The 20,988-nt window shown below is 31.6% G+C and overlaps 1 protein-coding gene across 7 annotated transcripts in view; it reads left to right on the top strand.

The window, feature by feature from the left end:
* LOC143062667 (rap guanine nucleotide exchange factor 1-like) overlaps window positions 1–20,988 on the top strand; it is an 86,492-nt gene that overhangs the window by 4,164 nt on the left and 61,340 nt on the right. For 3 of the 7 annotated variants that reach the window (XM_076234376.1, XM_076234373.1, XM_076234371.1), the window contains exons 1-2: window positions 19,063–19,210; window positions 20,553–20,746. In XM_076234376.1, the coding sequence (XP_076090491.1) occupies window positions 19,183–19,210; window positions 20,553–20,746 (222 nt within the window). In that variant the 5' untranslated portion in view covers window positions 19,063–19,182. Of the gene's footprint in view, window positions 1–19,062; window positions 19,211–20,552; window positions 20,747–20,988 lie in introns of those variants that run through there. The other 4 variants (XM_076234377.1, XM_076234375.1, XM_076234378.1 and 1 more) reach the window with 2 other exon arrangements.

Raw genomic sequence — 20,988 nt, 5'->3', positions numbered from 1 at the left:
TATGTATGTATATATTCTACAACGAAATTTGTTTTACATGCACATGTATAAAAATTGTGGTTTTTATCCAACGCAATTATAGGTTTGAACGTAGTTTTCAATTTAGACTCGTAGTAGTATTGTCAATTTTGATGATCCAATACCTATTAAGTTTACTGGTTGGTAGATTCTTATAGACTCTATATATATATATATATATATGTACTGAACATATATTCTTAACTTCAGACAGGTGCAAACAATTGCAGCGTGTTTAAAAGTTTTAATACATGTAGGTACCAACCTTCACCATTATCTGAAACAAAAGTATAACATCAAAGTATAGAAAGACATACTATACTGCTTATTAGGAGCTTTCCAGAGATGCATTGTTGCATCTAGGGTCCCTTATTCTTTTTTGCATTATATATACGTACAAATGTATATGATGGTAATATTTCATCTTCTGCGTCTGATGATTTAGAAAAATAGTGAACTGCTTAAAAAAACTGCCTAATGTTTATATGAAGAAATCTAAAATTAAAACAAAGAGGAAGAGGAAGTGAACTGTTGCCTCCTGAACTAACACATTTAAAATCAAATTCAGTGCAAATTTTTATTTTTATTAAAGTCGGGATCATTTGCATATACAAATGTAACTTTAACATGTACTTGATATGCATTTTGTATTTGCCATTGTACACTTAACACCAATAAATACAGTATATTTTATCTATCTATCATAACTTGGAGATAGCTATATATTATTGTAATTTAAAAAAAAAAACAACTTTAAAATTAACCATCTTAATTACTTGTATCTCAGATCTGTGACTAATAGGCCAGTAAATCTAGCATAAATTTGTCCCTAACCTTGAAGTAATTGCAACAGAATATTTTTAAGTTTTAATCTTTAGCATTATAACCCTGATGTACACAGAAAAAAGTCCCCTAAAATCTAACTTGAGGACAACTAATTAAAAAAATTCGTAAGGGTTCCACGGAACCCAGTGTCTCGCCTACTTTTGCTGTTAATCGCAGACTCAACAAAAATGAGGAAAAACATCAATAAAAATTTCCCTCTTGATACTGTCTTTTGATTGAAAGAAGCTTCCAAGTTTGGTAAAAAATCCAGAATAGTTTATGAATCTAATAAATGTTTTATAATCTTTAACTGCAGACTGTATGTAATGTTAACTGGAAGAAAAACTAAGTTCATTTATAAGTAAAATACGGAAAAAGTTAATTTTTTTATTACAAAATTTACTTCTGAATAATATCTTATGATCAGAAACAAGCTTTTGTCTAAGTTTGGTAGAAATCCAGGATAGTTTAAGAACATTATAAAAATTTTAAAAACTTAAACCACAGAGTGAATGTTTTGTTTCTGGCAAAAAAAACTAAGTCCATTTATAAGTAAAATACGGAAAAGTGGAAATTTATTTTTACAAAATTTTCTTCTTGATACTATCTTATGATCATAAAAAAGCTTCTGTCCAAGTTTGGTACAAATCAAGGATAGTTTATGAAAGTTATTAAAATTTTAAAAACTTTAACCACAGAGTGAATGTAATGTTTCCTTGCAGAAAAACTAAGTCCATTTATAAGTAAAATATGGAAAAGTGGAAATTTATTTTTACAAAATTTTCTTCTTGATACTATCTTATGATCATAAACAAGCTTCTGTCCAAGTTTGGTACAAATCAAGGATAGTTTATGAAAGTTATTAAAATTTTAAAAACTTTAACCACAGAGTGAATGTAATGTTTCCTCGCAGAAAAACTAAGTCCATTTATAAGTAAAATATGGAAAAGTGGAAATTTATTTTTACAAAATTTTCTTCTTGATACTATCTTATGATCATAAACAAGCTTCTGTCCAAGTTTGGTACAAATCAAGGATAGTTTATGAAAGTTATTAAAATTTTAAAAACTTTAACCACAGAGTGAATGTAATATTTCCTCGCAGAAAAACTAAGTCCATTTATAGGTAAAATACGGAAAAAATGGAATTTTATTTTTACAAAATTTACTTCTGGATACTTTCTTATGATCATAAACAAGCTTCTATCCAAGTTTGGTAGAAATTCAGTATAGTTTAAGAAAGTTATTAAAATTTCAAAAACTTTAATCACAGAGTGAATATTTGTGGACGCCGACGACCACGCCGACGACGACGGAATGTAGGATCGCTTAGTCTCGCTTTTTCGACTAAAGTCGAAGGCTCGACAAAAATCATGATTTTAAAATTCCTATGGAGATTTGCATTGATATGGGAGATAAGTGTGCTAAAAAGGCAAAAAAATCAATAAAAATTGATACAAAATTATAATTTTGCCAATTCTATTCAACAGAATGTATTGATTCTTGATATTTTAGAGTTTTTAGAGTATAACAAACAACACTAAAGGTGTTTATCTTTTTTCTACCTATATGTACGACCTAGATTTCATAATTCATTAGTTGACCATTTATTAGATTTTTCAGCATGTTATGGTAAAGAATCTCAAATTGTATTAAAAACCAATTCTTCAGAGAGCAATTAAAGGTCTTTCCACCTCAATAATAAGAATGAAATTTAAAAAAAAACGATGTCAAAAGAAAATGTCACTCCATGTTGATTTAATGTGGTAAATCAAACTGATATACAAAAAATAAGATTAATAGGTTTATGCAGAAGACTTAATTGTTTTGTAATGATTCAGAAAGAATTTTTAGCAATGGTCATTATCTAGAACGTCAAATTGACCTTTGACCTTGACCTCAATTTTTAATGGACCAAGGACTTCATATCAAAAGACTGTAGGTCTCTACGACTTATTACATATGAATTTATCCAACAAATCGCCTATCTTAAATTTTCAAAGGGAAATAACTCCCATAAGATGTCTTCCTATCACTCAAGTCAAAATTAACCAAATCATTTTTAAGAATAGACAAACAATTTGGTGAAAACAGTTTGCTAAAATCTTTACGGTTTTAGAGATATATCTTTTTGGTCGTATATTGGTATCACGTTGGCATCGTCTGCGTCGTTGTCGTCGTCGTCCGAATACTTTTAGTTTTCGCACTCTAACTTTAGTAAAAGTGAATAGAAATCTATGAAATTTTAACATAAGGTTTATGACCACAAAAGGAAGGTTGGGATTGGTTTTGGGAGTTTTGGTCCAAACATTTTAGGAATTAGGGGCCAAAAAGGGCCCAAATAAGCATTATTCTTGATTTTCGCACAATAACTTTAGTTTAAGTTAATAGAAATCTATGAAATTTTGGCACAAGGTTTATGAACACAAAAGGAAGGTTGGGATTGATTTTGGGAGTTTTGGTCCCAACAGTTTAGGAATTAGGGGCCAAAATAAGCATTTTTCTTGGTTTTCGCACAATAACTTTAGTATAAGTAAATAGAAATCAATGTCTTTTAAACACAAGGTTTATGAACACAAAAGGAAGGTTGAGATTGACTTTGGGAGTTTTGGTCCCAACAGTTTAGGAATAAGGGGCCATAAAGGGGTCCAAATAAGCATTTTTCTTGGTTTTCGCACCATAACTTTAGTATAAGTATATAGAAATCTATGAAATTTAAACACAGTGTTTATGACCGTAAAAGGAAGGTTGGGATTGATTTTGGGAGTTTTGGTCTCAACAGTTTAGGAATTAGGGGCCCAAAGGGTCCAAAATTAAACTTTGTTTGATTTCATCAAAAATTGAATAATTGGGGTTCTTTGATATGCCGAATCTAACTGGGTATGTAGATTCTTAATTTTTGGTTCCGTTTTCAAATTGGTCTACATTAAGGTCCAAAGGGTCCAAAATTAAACTTAGTTTGATTTTAACAAAAATTGAATTCTTGAGGTTCTTTGATATGCTGATTCTAAACATGTACTTAGATTTTTGATTATGGGCCCAGTTCTCAAGTTGGTCCAAATCGGGGTTCAGAATTCAACTTTGTTTGATTTCAACAAAAAATGAATCCTTGGAGTTCTTTGATATGATATTCTGAATCTTAACATGTATAGAGATTTATGATTATGGGGCCAGTTTTCAAGTTGGTCCAAATCGTGGTCCAAAATTAAACTTTGTTTATATCAACAAAAATTGAATCCTTGGGGTTCTTTGATATGCTGAATCTAAACATGTATTTAGATATTTGATTATAGGCCCAGTTTTCTATAAACTTTAGTTTAAGTTAATAGAAATCTATGAAATTTTGGCACAAGGTTTATGAACACAAAAGGAAGGTTGAGATTGATTTTGGGAGTTTTGGTTCCAACAGTTTAGGAATTTGGGGCCAAAAAAGGGCCCAATTAAGCATTATTCTTGATTTTCGCACAATAACTTTAGTATAAGTAAATAGAAATCAATGAAATTTAAACACAAGGTTTATGACCACAAAAGGAAGGTTGGGATTGATTTTGGGAGTTTTGGTCCCAACAGTTTAGGAATAAGGGACCCAAAGGGTCCAAAATCAAACTTTGATTGATTTCATCAAAAATTGAATAATTGGGGTTCTTTAATATGCCGAATTTAAAAATGTACTTAATTTTTTGATTTTTGGCCTAGTTTTCAAGTTGGTCCAAATCGGGGTTCAAAATTAAACTTTGTTTGATTTCATCAAAAATTGAATAAATGGGGTTCTTTGATATGCCAAATTTAACTGTGTATGTAGATTCTTAATTTTTTGGTCCCTTTTTCAAATTGGTCTACATTAAGGTCCAAAGGGTCCAAAATTAAACTTAGTTCGATTTCATCAAAAATTGAATCTTTGGGGTTTATTGATATGCTGAATCTAATAATGAACTTAAATTTCTGATTATTGGCCCAGTTTTCAAGTTGGTCCAAATCGGGGTCCAAAATTAAACTTTGTTTGATTTCATCAAAAACTGAATAAATGGGGTTCTTTGATATGCCAAATCTATCTGAGTATGTAGATTCTTAATTTTTGGTCCCGTTTTCAAATTGGTCTACATTAAAGTCCAAAGGGTCCAAAATTAAACTAAGTTTGATTTTAACAAAAATTGAATTCTTGGTCTTCTTTGATATGCTAAATCTAAACATGTACTTAGATTTTTGATTATGGGCCCAGTTTTCAATTTGGTCCAAATCAGGATCCAAAATTATTATATTAAGTATTGTGCAATAGCAAGAAATTTTCAATTGCACAGTATTCAGCAATAGCAAGAAATCTTCAATTGCACAGTATTGCACAATAACAAGAAATCTTCAATTGCACAGTATTGTGCAATAGCAAGTATTTTCAATTGCACAGTATTGCGCAATAGCAAGAAATATCTAATTGCTTACTATTGCTCAATAACAAGAAATTTTCAATTGGAGTTATCTTTCTTTGTCCAGAATAGTAGTTGAATCAACTTAAATCATTGTTTTATACAATATACAATGTATATTTACTTTTACTACCAACTGATATTTAATTAAAACAATCTTTACCATTCAGTGATAACAAGTACTTTTTTTACATTTTAATATTTTATGATGTATTTAAATGAGTAGTTATTGTTGCAAACTCCATTAGAAATTTGAATTGAGATCAGTTTTGGAAAAAGAGAAAGGGGGATGTGAAAAAAAATAATTGAGGGGGGGGGGTCAATTTTTCTCATTTCAGATTTCATAAATAAAAAGAAAATTTCTTCAAAATTTTTTTGAGAGGATTAATATTCAACAGCATAGTGAATTGCTCAAAGGCAAAACAAAAATTTTAAGTTCCTTAGACCAAATTCATTCTGTGTCAGAAACCTATGCTGTGTCAACTATTTAATCACAATCCAAATTTAAAGCTGAATCCAGCTTGAATGTTGTGTCCATACTTGCCCCAACCGTTCAGGGTTCAACCTCTGCGGTCGTATAAAGCTGCGCACTGCGGAGCATCTGGTTTTATTTAACAAGCATATAAAATGTTATTACATTTTGTTAATAATGTGATGTAATCATTCAAGTACCTCCCACCAAAAACTAATCACTTTGCCCACAAGGATTTTTAGGCTATATATTATTATACATATACTTACTTGTTATGTATTAAGTTATGTTTGATGTAAATTCAGAACTTAGCTTGAAGTTAATGATTGATTGTTATTGTTTACTTTAACAAGTTTAATGCCACTTTCAACATATTTGCGCGCCTATAATACGGCTACTAGTGTAAAGTTTGTATTGGCCTGAGAGGCTGGAGATAACCACAACCTTGGGTAGAAAAATTGGCAATTCTAGTCAATAAAGATTGTAGTCGATCACAAACCCACCTTGCCACAAGCAGGGTTTAGCTGTGCACCTTAGTTAAAAGCAATGTACAGCATTATTTCTGTAAATGAATACATTAAAGAAAAAAATATATAATGAAAATTTTATCAACATGTTAGAAAATCTTCATAGAAATGAGTTTTGCACTCATGAATGCTGGCAATATTAATTATGTACTTTGATTTACACTTGATGGCTACAGTAACATCTTTACCTATTGACCTTTACAGACATAATTCAGTTAATAATACATGTATACATTATATTACATGTACTTTTCAGTTGACCTAATACCCTTGTTGATTTATAAAAAAAAAGTGAGGTTGATTGAATATATATATACATTATTTCTGGTTGACCCATTACATCTTCCCCATGATTTCACAACCTTAAGACTAGTTTTCAGTAACTGTGAGTACACTACTCTTAGATTTGTACTTTGCCTTTCTTGCTTTTTTTAGGGGGTATTTTTTACTTTGCATGGTTCTTATGGAGTCATTTGTATCTGATTTTACAGTTTGTTCTTATGTTGTACTGTAGAACACTAGCTGTTGTACCATAAATTGTAAAAAAAAACATCATAAGGATTATTCTATATGGTTCTGCAGTTATTATGCTACTTCCAAGAGGATTGAGTGCTCACAAACATGTAAAACCCCACCAAATTCCTAATTCCTAATCCAGTTGCTGCTGTTGTGTGCTTTCAGCCATATTTATTGCTTAACTTATTTATCAGGCTGTTTGTTCTCTTGTTTAAAATGTTTCGTATTGTTTGGTGTTAAATAGATTTTATTTGGCATCTATATTAGCTTTCGATGCTTTAATTTATTTACAAGTTTAAAATTGTGCAGTTTTCATAAATTTTTCTATGTGTGCACATTGTTTATGTATATATTGCTTTTTAGTTGATTTGAAAAGCTCACTGGAGCTTACACATATATATTGTTTACTGAATATCAATTGAAAAATAGCTTACTTTGTAGTTCATGTATGATGTATAAAGTTTGGATTTTGCTCATGGTTGAAGGCCACTAGGTAACTTCTAGTTCCTGGTTCATACTCGTTCTTTGATCTCTGGTGGATAGTAAAAATAGTTACAAGTCTTATTGGCTTTCAAACTGGCTTACAAAATATATACTTTAAATCAGATTTTTTTTATTTATTTTTGTCGAGCCTTCGACTTTAGTCGAAAAAGCGAGACTAAGCGATCCTACATTCCGTCGTCGTCGGCGTCGTCGGCGGCGTCAACAAATATTCACTCTGTGGTTAAAGTTTTTGAAATTTTAATTTTCTGCGGGGAAACATTACATTCACTCTGTGGTTAAAGTTTTTAGAATTTTAATAACTTTCTTAAACTCTCCTGGGTTTGTACCAAACTTGGACAGAAGCTTGTTTATGATCATAAGATAGTATCCAGAAGTAAATTTTGTAAATAAATAAATCCATTTTTTCCATATTTTACTTTTAAATGGACTTAGATTTTCTGCGGGGAACCATTACATTCACTCTGTGTTTAAAGTTTTTAAAATTTTAATAACTTTCTTAAACTATCCTGGATTTGTACCAAACTTGGACAGAAGCTTATTTATGATCATAAGATTGTATCCAGAAGTAAAGTTTGTAAAAAGATTACTCCGTTTTTTCTGTAATTTACTTTTAAATGGACTTAGATTTTCTTACAATCATAAAATAGTAACAAGAGGAATATTTTATTGATTTTTTTCCTCATTGTTGTTGAGTCTGCGATTTACAGCAAAAATAGGCGAGACACTGGGTTCCGCGGAACCCTTACAAATTTTTTTTGCTCATCAGATGAACCCCTGTTGACCCTCACAGACTTGGGGGAGTAATGATTACTGTTACAAAATCCAGGTTACAGACTTACAATCAATGATTATGACTCACAGAACAAACGTTTGTTGATTTTGATAATAATTCCATTATAATCGTCTGTTAGATCAATAAGCTTCAGCACAAAAACCGATTCTTTTGTATACATATTGATAAAAATCCTGGAGCAAAGATTATTGCTGGACAAATATCAATTATCTTTATTTTTTTAAGGGCAAATTAACACTTTCTGTGTCCTGCTTTTTAACCTTTTTATTTGAAAGTCTCAGATAGCTATAGATTTTGTCATTGCACCTGTTGAGATGGAAAGATACCACATTTCTAACTGATGCATGATCATGAGACTGAAGAAATCTCATTGCACAGAAGATGCAACCGGTTGTATTTTTTTGGTGGAAGAAGACTTCAAGTCTTCTGAAGGCCTATGGTGCCGGCTATAAAATCATTGAACCGTTACCACATCCGTATGCCGCATCCTTTTCTGTGCATTACAATTTCATAACAACTTCCAGTCATGCTTCAGTGATTCCCTATATAATCAACCAAATTTGTCCCATGAATGGGGGGGCGGCCCACAGATCCGCCTATAATAATACTTGTTGTAATGTTATTTTTGTATTCAATTAAATCATTTAAATCACAATGTACTATTCTTTTTTTCACAAAGACCAAAAAAAACGCAAAATACTTCCCTTAAAATTGTAACCTTTAAAATTGTTGTTGCACACTAAAAAAAACCATGGGAACTTTCACAAGTTGGCAGATATGTAACAAGTCTTACTATTTTTATGCCCCATTTATGGGCACTATGTTTTCTGGTCTGTCCGTCCGTCCTGCTTCAGATTTAAGAGATAACTGTATTGTATTTGAAGCTTTAAGGACGTCCATCGGTAGTTTTACTGTCGCAAATTTAATTTACCTGGCGACGCAGAGTGGAGACAGGTAAACGGGTATTTGCGACGGTAAAACTACCGATGGACGTCCGCAAAGCTTCAAATACAATACAGTTATCTCTATTCTAATGCAAAACAAGTTCATAATTAAATTTCAATCATTATTTTAGTGTAAAATCTTCATTAAAGAAAATTCCGCGAAAATATGTTATCTTCTTTGGTCCCTACACTAGGTGACGTCATAGGTATGCTTCCAGCGTCAAACATAAACACCGGGCGTTTGTTGGCTTTTGTGCCGCTTCAGAATGTAATAAAATTTGATAAAAAGAAGATTTTTAGCTACAACAAGTGAGTGTTTTGCTTATTATTGTAGAAATTACATGTCAATACATTCAGCAATTCAAAATCAGCTCTCTGATTTTTAGATCATATGTAAATTTATTTGTGCTTCATACGAATCTGTTGAGTCAAATTTTACAGTTTGTTGTTGTTCATTTGTACCTGGCATTCTCCAAAGTTTAAGCAAATTACCTGTTTAAATTACGTTTTCTGCACTGTGAGTCTGTCTATCTCTCTGTCCAACCCATATCAGGTTACTACTTTTGTTTATGAAAGATTATGGTTTTGGTTTAGTTAATGCAGGTTTAAGTGTTGGTTTAAGGTAACTTTGTTGTCACAAAAGTTACATTAAGTTGATACATGTACTTGGTACACATGCTCATTGTGGCATGGCATGGTTAATATGAATGCCAAATAAGTGCTATGACCCAGTCTGTGATGAGTCTTTTGTAGAAAAAACATGCATCTTGCATACACATTTACTAATCCTGGTATCTATAATGAGTTTATTTACCTCTCAGCTGAATTCATTCTTATGTGTCAATTTATTTTTAATCTGTGAGTTTGAATGTCCCTCTGGTATCTCTCGCCCCTCTTTCATTGCATCAATCGTAAATCTATTTTAAAATCTTTATATTGTGTCAATTGATAATATTTTGATATATACATGTATTATTATATAACATAATAGTTAGAACATAGTCTACTATTTGAAGGTCCAACTATGACTATAAATACATGTACTTTGTACAAAGTACAGATATGGAATGAATAAATGCTCTTTGCTCTTTTTGAATGTTTCAATCGGAAAATTGACAACAATTGGAAGGGTGGATAAGGGGTAATATTATTTTGACAGGAAATAATTTTATAGTGAAGTACCTAACTGCATACAGGGTGGGATGAGGATTTTACAAAATCTCACAACACTTGCTGCAATCTGAAGGTCATTATTTGCTGGTAATAAACATTTTTGGAAAAAATCAATTAAAAAGAGAACAAAAATGAAAAAATGAATATTGAACAGGAAACGATTTAAGTTTTAAATTGTATTTATTTCATAAATTCTTCAACACAACAATTGATTATTTCCTGTTTACTTACAAAATTATTTAAATCTTTTAAGTGAAAGTATCTCATTTCAGTACATGTATTTTAGTTTTGAATAATTCAATAGGTTTGAAATTGTTTTAAAGTGAACCAGTTATATTTTAGCAGTGGTATCGTTTTCTGTCAGCTGATTGAAGTTCCATGTGACTTTTTAACAAACTGAGAGTGATCATCATATGGTTAATAAGACAATATGTCTATTCCTGTACTTAGACATGGAGACAAATAGTCACTCTTGATCATGACAATCTTGTTTCCATTATAATTTTTCCATTATTAGTTCGTTTTTCAACCTGCTATTTTTATCTGAGTTTGAGCCCAGCTCTCGTCAAGTGCAACTTACTCCCATCTGCATTGACTACTATTGCCAGTTTTTCTGCAAAAGTTGGTGGTTCTCTCAGGAGTTGCTGATTCCGCAACCAACAAATACTGGCTAGCTTAGGGAGCTACCATTTGATTTTTATGGGGGGGGGGGGAGGGGGGGGGGGCTAGGATGAAAAATTTTGTTCAGCTTTTTTTTTTTACTAGTTTATCCTGCCTTTCTTTTACACAAATTGTCATCCTGCCTTTTTTTTTTTACAAGTTGCTCATCTTGCCTTTTTTTTTTACTTAAGACTCCTGTCCTGCCTATTTTGTTCAAATTTCATCCTAGCCTCCCCCCCCCCCATAAAAATCAAATGGTAGCTCCCTTATAGCCAAGAGTGTTGAGAGTGGCATTGAACACCAACAATCACTTTGTATCCAGAATCTCTTTAACTTGTGACTAGAATTCAAGGAAACATTCTCAAAATCTTCTTGATCTTGGCGTATCTTCTCAGACCATAGCTAATGCCCCAAATAAAAGTCATTGTCAATTATTATTGCAATATATAGAACTGTCAATGCATTGAATTTTCCTTTATATATTGGACTTTTGTTATGCATCTGAGTTTATATAAACATCAAGAGCAGAAGTCTTCCTGATTTTTTTTTAAATTCAAAACATGAAAGACTAACAGGATATGTATTGGCTTCTCTTCAATGACTTCATGCTCTTGTTATTGATCACATTACAGACAGCAGATGATAAAAATAGATAGGGCTGACTTAAAATAGGAATTTCAGTTTTGATTTTGAGGTTCTTTGAGGATAACTATCAACCAGTTTATTTTAAATTTGTGGAACCATTCATATTTACTTTGTGTATAATTATGATATGAATTGATACCGGTACATGTATGTGACTTTTGATATTTGAAAGTTATTGGAGTTTTTTTTTGTGTGTTGAAGATTATCCAATTTTATGGCTACAGTTTTGTCAAGTCTACTCATGCAGCCATGTATCTGACATAGTAGGGTTAACACTTTCCTAAAGTATGTGTTTTACAAACTAAATCATAGTAAATGCCACAAAGGTTAACCAAAATCACTTTTTTCAAGGACAAGCATTTTGGGATGAATTTTCTCAGATTACTACTGGACATTTGATCCTATTTTGATGGTTTTGAGTATAATTTAGGTATTTTCACACTCAGCTTTCACAAGGGTTGTCTGTAGTAGATGATGCGGTTTACAGTTACAATGTATCTTGTCTCAATGATAAATATTCCTGTATCATCTGTCTATTTCCCATCCGGTGCTCCTGTGGTTTTGGCATAACATATTTGTAGATTATCAGGTATTAAAAATAGCATTGAGTATAACCTAGTTCTTTTAGAAAATATTTGTTTATATTTACATGTAAGTTTGATAATTCTCATGAATAATAAGGTCTGTTAAAAAGTATTCTTCTATTTCTTGATTTTTCACATTATAATTAGGATATAAGTTTTTGACAGTTTTAATTTGGTTTGGTAATCCATTTTAGCAATTCCCATCCCCTATACTTTATATAGACCAAGGGCAGATCCAGCTATTTTTAAAAGGGGGTTCCAACCAAATGTCCCCATTCAAAAGCATTGATTGTAAAAAAAAACAGGGTTTCAAACCACTAACTCCTGGATCAGCCACTGTAGACACAACAATACAATTAAACCATTGACTGAAGTACCTTGTGATTATATCATTGGCCTTTTTCAGATAGCTCAGGTGTTCAATATCTATCTTCCTTCCCCTCCACAATTGAAAATTTGAACTTCATAGAGCGTTCTTCTGTAATTGAAATTCCTGCTCTAAAATAATATTCAAAATTTCAAATGAATATGTTAAAATTACAACATCCTTTTGAAAACTAAACCTTTGCATTGTAGATGCATACTGAAAGAAAGAAGTAAGCAAATAAAAGTTGTACAAATTTTCCCCTGCTAGTTTGGATTTCTTTTGTCGGTTGAGGTTATTTTGTCTTTGAAAGATTATAAGTGCTCTCAATTGTTTTACTTTTTGTTTGCTTTTCAACATCATGCATAATGGTCTCAAGTATTCCTGATAGAGATTAATACAGAAACATGTGATCCCTATCATAGTGATGCTACTTTAGATAAGATAACAGGATTCAGCCTCAGCCTAAATTCCATAGGTAACACTTTATTCTCTCTGTGTTAATGAAAAATAATTAAACACGCCACCTTTGCAAAGACACTAGGTGGATTCAAGAATCAAGACCCTATCAACAAACTGCTAGAACCTTGGAGGCTTCTACTTTTTTTAGCCAGCCTTTAAAGTTAAAAATTTCACTTGTATTAAATGGTTTTTCCTTTGGTTCACAACTCACATATTTCTTACATGATGTCTTCTAATCTCCTGCAAAGGAAACTTGTTAGAAAACAAGTAACACTCTATAGCAGAATCTTCAACTATTTGAAGGAGGCTTTAACATGACAGAAAGTGAAACACTCAATGAATTGAGCACTACATCATCCTTAAAACTTGCATGAAATATATGCCACTGGACATGAGGCAAACAAAAATCAATCAATCATATACACTACATCATACTGTAACTTCTTTAATATCTTCAAAGTTTGAAATCTTTCAAGATCATATTCTGTTTATTATTTCTCTTACTTTGTTATTAAAAGGCTAAAACAGTTTGATTAGAGCAGGTTTTACAGTATGACTATAAAGTAAAGTTTTGATGAAGTTAGGTTTTACTATAGTTTCCACAGATGCTATGGTTATCTTGTCTTGGTAGATAAGACAATCGTTGTTGGAGCATCAGATGTATATTAACATCTGTTTTGTATAATATACTGTATACTGTTGCCTCTGACAGAAGCATTTCAACTAAATTTACTTAACTCTGTCAAGAGCAGTCTCAAAAGATTTATTGATTAATTTGGCTGTCACACAAACCTTTATTTGGCTTATTACACATGCAAGCTTTGCATAAACCATGCTTATGAAAATTACTTTTGGATCTTTTAAAAGTTATGAAATTCATTTAGTGATACTGATAGCTGAACGTTTTCAATGCTTTGCAAAAACATACTGTGAAAATTGATATTTTAAAAAGTTTTTAAAATTTAAAATTTAATGAAAATTAGTTTTAATTCTTTAAGCAGGTAAGCCATTAAAATTATGCTTTGCTAAATCTGCACATATACCATTAGGGCATAAGGTTCAAAAGATATACATGTATGTTTTTTTTTTTAACGAATAACAGGATTATAAAACTACACTTGTTTGTCCTCCTTTTTTTCGAAGATTGTCTCCCGTTAATGAATTTTCTTGAAGATTTTAGTCTCTCGATGCCTTTAGAAATAAAGAAGGGAGATGATTTTGTAATGATTGTCTTTTTTAGATAGGGTCAATATATGACATCGAATGAAAAAATTGTCAGCTTGAACATGTTGAAGGGGAATAACTTCTAACATTAAATCTTTTCTTTTATATTTTTCAGTTATTTTTACTTATTTCTTAATTGCAGCAAGGATTTATTTTTGTTTGTTTTTTAGATTTGGGTTAATTTTTGTAGCAAACAGTTAGCACGCAGAAGGCACCAAAATCTTTAATTTCTAACTACAAGTCTGAAGACAAATATTTAAACATTTTCCTTGTGCGTCTTAAAAAGTTTTGCAAAAATTTACCTGTGCAAAAGTTTGGGGCATTGGACTAGCAGTTAAAGATGCAGACTGGCACATGTATCCAATATGTTTAGAATACATTGATTTTAACTAGTATATATATTATCGACAGCTGTTTTCTATCATCTTTTGTGTATGGTTTTAGTCTGACTTTTGGTGACAGTTGTCAAAATACCTATTGCCCTTGGACTGTTAAACACTGTAACTGTACAATGTTACTATGCAGCTGTGACCAAAAGTATGGAATCTTTTTTTTATCAAATATAATGCAATCTGGTGACAAATGGGTTTCCTGAAATAGATTAAGAATAAGAAACAAAAATGTCATACATGTATATAAAGCTAGAGGCAGATTTAGAGGGGGCAAAATTTGGTTGATTATATAGGGATTCACTGAAGCATGGTTGGAATGGGTCCCCCTCTTTAAAAGGCAGTCAGTGCTGAGCCCCTTCATATGAAAATTTCTGAATCCGCTACTGAAATCCATATATTTTGTAATAAGTTTTTGAGCAATACTATATGACATGTCATTTAAATATGATAAAAGAAAGTGTGTTACTAAATTCCTAGTTTATTAGCATACATATAAATAAAAAAAATTTTGCAATGAAAAAAAAAACTGAATAGGAGCATGCTGTCTAATTATACTGATTAATCGATTATAATTTTCTCAAACAATCGCCAACAGTGCAAATACTTTTAAATAATGGTGAGTGAATTTTTATGCCCCACCTATGATAGTAGAGGGGCATTATGTTTTCTGGTCTGTGCCTCCGTTCGTCCGTCCGTCTGTGCCTCCGTTCGTCCGTCCGGTTAAAGTTTTTGGTCGAGGTAATTTTGATGAAGCTGAAGTCCAATCAACTTGAAACTTAATACACATGTTCCCCATGATATGATCTTTCTAATTTTAATGCCAAATTATAGTTTTGACCCAAATTTCATGGTCCACTGAACATAAAAAATGATAGTGCAAAGTTCAGGTTAAAGTTTTTGGTCAAGGTAGTTTTTGATGAAGTTAATGTTACATCAACTTGAAACTTAGTACACATGTTCCCTATGATATGATCTTTCTAATTTTAATTCCAAATTAAAGTTTTGACCACAATTTCACAGTCCACTGAACATAGAAAATGATAGTGGGAGTGGGGCATCCGTGTACTATGGACACCTTCTTGTTTTCCTCTATTTTAGAATTCATCATGTTTATGTTTCTCAAATACATGGGCAGTTTTTTTCTCCAGCACAAATTGATTTATAAGAAAATTCACATGAAATATAGATTAGCTATCAGATCAGTTCAAATCAAGTTACTTATCATAGTTGATTAAGAAAAGATTGATTTGAGAAAGATACAGTTCTGATATGAATATTTTATCAAGTTAGAACAGTGCAGTAACACCTTCTCATTTAATTGGTTCTTAACAAAGTTCATCACAAGGTGAAGATGAAATCTTTGTAAATGATCCGACAGTTAAATCTGGTTATTTTGAATATAGTGAGAGGAAAAAGAGAAAGTAGATGAAGAGATAGGGGGATGAAGGTTTGGAGAAAAAGAAGAAGTGCTGTGAGAAACAGAAGGGAAAGGGGAAAAAAAAGTAAAAAGGGGGATGGGGAAAACAGAAGTAAAAGCTAATAAAACAACTTATTTGAGGGAAAACAAGAATGTGTCCAAAGTACACAGATGCCCCACTCGCAGTCTCACACTATCATTTTCCATGTTCCATGGACCGTGAAATTGGGTAATAATCTAATTTGGCATTAAAATTAGAAAGATTATACTATAGGGAACATATGTACTAAGTTTCAAGTTGATTGGACTTCAATTTCATCAAAAACTAGACCTTGACCAAAAACTTTAACCTGAAACTCCCTCCCACTTTCATTTTCTATGTTCAGTGGACCGTGAAATTTGGGTCAAAAGTCTAATTTGGCTTTAAAATTAGAAAGATCATATCATAAGCAACAAGTGTACTATTAGTTTCAAGTTGATTGGACTTTAGCTTCCTCAAAAACTACCTTGACCAAAAACTTCAACCTGAACGGACGCACAGACGGATGCACGGATGGACGGACGAACAAACAGAGCACAGACCAGGAAACATAATGCCCCTTTACTATTAAGTTGGAGCATAAAAAAAGAATTACCTATAGTAGAAAGTATTCATTATATAGGAGGAGGGATTGATGAGGTAATTGAAGACAAGAAGAGGAAGGTTTGGCTGGAGAAAGAAGGTGTGAGAAAGAGGGAGGAAGAAAATAGTAAAGTAGAAAAGGGAATTGAGAAAAAGAAGTAAAAACCAATAATACAACTTATTTACTGTGATTAAAATAGGATTACCTTAAGCAGAAAGTAGAAAGTTTTTTTCTCAATCTGAACATGTCAGACTCTGAACTGGTAATATTGCAGGAGTTACTGCTGATATTCTTTAAAGCCTTGTAACTGCTGCTTCCATATGAATGAAATAAAAATAATAATTCAAGCAAGTTGATGATCTAGATGTGTCCTGCACCTGCTTGAACTTTTTCATTGAAATATGTATTTGTTAATAACTAAAAAAATAGGAAAATCTTTTTGTTACTGGCAGTGCTCTTTAGTTTACTCTTTGGGAATTTGAATTGAATTTTACCTCTTAAACTACCTGAATAATAAGCAAAAAGTATTTTTAGCTTAAATGCATCAAAGAAATAAATAGTAACTAATAAAATTGAGAATAGAAAAGGGGAATGTGTCAAAGAGACAACAAACAACCTGACCAAAGAGCAGAAAATTGTCCTCTTTCAATGTAGGAGTTTTACCCACTTAAAAGTTGATTACACCTGATTAGAAGAAGACAGATTTTAAGTGCATATTTAAAAAAAAATTATTATAGGCAACACCACTTTCCCTGTACCAAATCACAATCCAGTGGATTATACTACAAGATATAGAGTTATCTTTCTTGTGTTAGAATGATGAATATGTATAGTGTGTGATAACATTGTGTGAGGGAATTCGACGTTTGATGTACCACTGTTCACTCCAGTGCAATTTATGACAATACCACTGCATCAATCAGAATTATTTTTTGTGCAGTGTTTTAAGAAATGATTTTGCTTTGTTGTCGCGTATTATTTGTGAAACATTCAATGTTTTAAAAAGGCGAATTTTCTTTATAAAGTCAATGATTATGTTGACTTTTGAAGGCCAAACTTTCTACAGCCTTAAATACGCTAATGAAAGATCCAAAAACTATACCAATACATTACGACATGTTTATGAAATTATAACAAATCTATTGGTTAACAAATTTTTACTCGTTATTGCAAAATAATGAACTTAATATATCTGACATTTTCTCCCTACCCAGTTTACCCCTATACATTTTTATGATGTGGACTGGTCATTGTTATTGAATCGTAGGCAATTTGATTGGATTAAGTTGTTATTAGTTTACCTTCAAACTTGTTAATGCTTTTCATACATGACTATTGATTAATTAGAACGTGCATGAAATTGTACGGTAACTAAAATGACCTTCAAACTGGACACTGGACGAGTCAATATTATGTTTTATCAATGAAAGTTAAGGTATGAAAGGTAAGAATTGCCACTTATTCGATTTTCACAAAATTTTCGGAATATACAGTTGAAAGGTTATGTTTTAAAAGCCTATTGTGAAGAGCAAAGAGAAAGTTTACAAATAATACGTTTTGTTCCATTAAACAAGTCATTTTCGTAAGAGAAATACCAAAATATATTTTACGCACGACTACGGCAGGTAAAATTATTATTTATCATAATAAAAAAAAGCATTTTTCAGTCTCATTGGAATATGTTGATTACAATTAATCCCAAACTTAAGAAGTAAGTAACTAAAGTCAAAATATGTCCGATCTGCCTCTTACTGCACATCAAAAGTCAATACGATCGTTTTAAAGTCAATTTCGTCTACCTCACAAAATCTTGTTAGGCACTATAGTGCTGATTTGACCTTATACCTAGGAAGTGTTAGAACTGTTCAAGAATAAATGTTAATGAGATAATGGGGATAGTGTGGCGCCACCTGAAAATGTCCTTCATATTTCATAAAATCACCAATTTTCATAATTAAAAAAAATTTTGTAAATTTCTTATCTGATTTCATTAAAGTTTTATTGAAGTTGAAAGTTTTTATTTTGATTTCATATTATTTAAGAATTATGTTGTTTATTTCATGAGTTGAATATGGATTGGCAGTACTCAACATCAATTAGATAAAATGGCCTTGAATTTTAAAGTATTAATTAAATCTGTTGTGTTTATAAGTTAATGACTTAATAAACGCTTAAAACTTAAGTGACATTTATTAATAACGATTACATCAAATGATGTGTGTGCAACTCAGTCCTGATATAAAAATATGATTCTGAGAATTACCCCAATTATTGTATAAAATATGATTCTTAGAAATTAGAATAGCCCAACATAATTGTATCAATGATAATAATGAATAATTTTAACAAATTCGGTCATCAAATTGACACTTTATATTTATAAAATCAAGTGGTTTAGTGACTCAAATCCTGTGGTCATACAAATACGATGATGTTTTGATTGAAGATTTATTTTACTAATCCAAATATGTACTATGTAGCCAATGAAGATGAAGAAATTTAACTTGATGAGTGATGAAACTGATCCGTAAAAGTACTAAGGGGCTTCCATGATTAATTATATAATAGTGAAGAGGTTGATGACAACATTTAACATTAGTTAGGATGTAGGAGGTTAATATGGATACCACACATTCAGCGGTCCCAGGTAGGACATTTTGTCAAATCCTTTCACATTTTTTGGATACATTCAATTGTAAAAAATGGCCCTGTAGAAGATATTGTGTTTTTAGGGTAAAGTGTTGAGAATTGGTATGCAGAGTTGATAGGTTATTTTTTTATGAGTTACCAATTTGATCTCAACTTGATAATGTTTTCTTTGATGTGCATGGCGGATCCAGCCATTTTCAAAAGGGGGGGGGGGGGGGTCAACTATATGTCCCCATTCAAATGCATATATCACAAAAAAAAGGGGGGGTTCCAACCCCGAAACCCACCTGGATCCGCAACTCATGTGTTATGTTGGAAAATGATATCTAACATTCCTATAGACCAACCACCAGGTTGAATAGATTTTTTTTAGACCAGTTCTAGGGATTGTTTTAAATGTTCAGTAAGGTGATAGTCTTTGCTCTGTGTTGAAGGCCTCATTGTGACTTTGATATGAACAAAAGCAGGAAAAGTGATGTACCAATTTTATGTCACTGATGGATGGATACCCCATTGTCCTTTCCTTTCGTTATCATTGCTGACACTAATAGTTTTAAAGATAGATATATGGACCCAAAAAAATCAATAAAAATTATCAAAAAAACTGTTTCTAGGGCTAAAATGATTTGTCTTTCCGCCTAATTTTATGTTACCTGACATTAGTGCACCCATCTGGGAAGACACAATAAATTTAGATCACTTCTGTTGTCTGCTCCTTCGACATCACAATATGTGAATCTTAAACTCCATGAACATCGCTTGGCCTTTTTCAACCAGAAATGATCAAGTTTTGTACAGGACTAGAAGTGAAGTTGTTCACCTGACTTTTTAATTTTTTTTTTAGATTTTAAGATTCCGCATCAAACCATGGACTTTTTTCTGTTTCTACTTATAATGGTTCACAAGACTTACATGTATTAAGTTAAGAAAATGTTTTTTTGCATTGTGATTTAATTGTATAAGAGCAGTTGAAATGAAATCCGTGAAATATATTCTCTTCATTGATGACCCATACCACCACCAAACAAATTATATACAAAACCAATGCCATAAAAAAATTGAAAAATGGTGGAAAAATATACTTATGTCCAATTTGCTCCTGCATATGCTTTGTTGATTTTAGAAAATAGGCTATTTTTGAAATTTTGCCAAGATACCAGTTTTGTGTAATAAACTATATACATATATATATATAGTTTTCAATTTAGACTCCCATATATATATATATACATGTTTAGTGCAAAGTACATTTTCATATGGTACAAAGTGTATCCTAAAAACTATTTGTTTATATTATGAATGAAGAGTGATGGAATTTGAAAGTTCTGTTTTCATTTCAGAAAAGACTTCTGGGTCTAAGATGCTGAAGAAGGCCAAATCTTTCAGGGATGATGTCAAGAACAAATTAAAGAGAAGGCCATCCTCTTCAGCAGCAGACCATTCCATGACAGAAATCCGGGAGTACAGTCGCAGCAATAGTCGCACTAGTAGTCGACAAAATAGCCGAAACAATAGTGTTTCAAAAGAAGAAGGGGTAAGTTGTCATAGAAACAATTTAGTTTTTGAAAATATGCTGAATTATTACTTAAATAAAAGATTGAATTGTCATGACAACAGGCTACATGTATTTTTAAAAAGGTAAAAGAATAACTTAGGTAAATTTTTTGTTTTTTTTCTTTGACAACATTGTCAAATAATTGGTTTATTTTTCTTTCAATGATATGGGCACTATAACCTTACATGTCATGTCAGGTTACCAAAAACTTTGATGCAAAA

Source organism: Mytilus galloprovincialis, chromosome 2, assembly GCF_965363235.1.
Source record: "Mytilus galloprovincialis chromosome 2, xbMytGall1.hap1.1, whole genome shotgun sequence".
In the NCBI taxonomy this organism is placed as follows: domain Eukaryota; kingdom Metazoa; phylum Mollusca; class Bivalvia; order Mytilida; family Mytilidae; genus Mytilus; species Mytilus galloprovincialis.
This window is presented reverse-complemented; position numbering and strand designations above follow the sequence as displayed.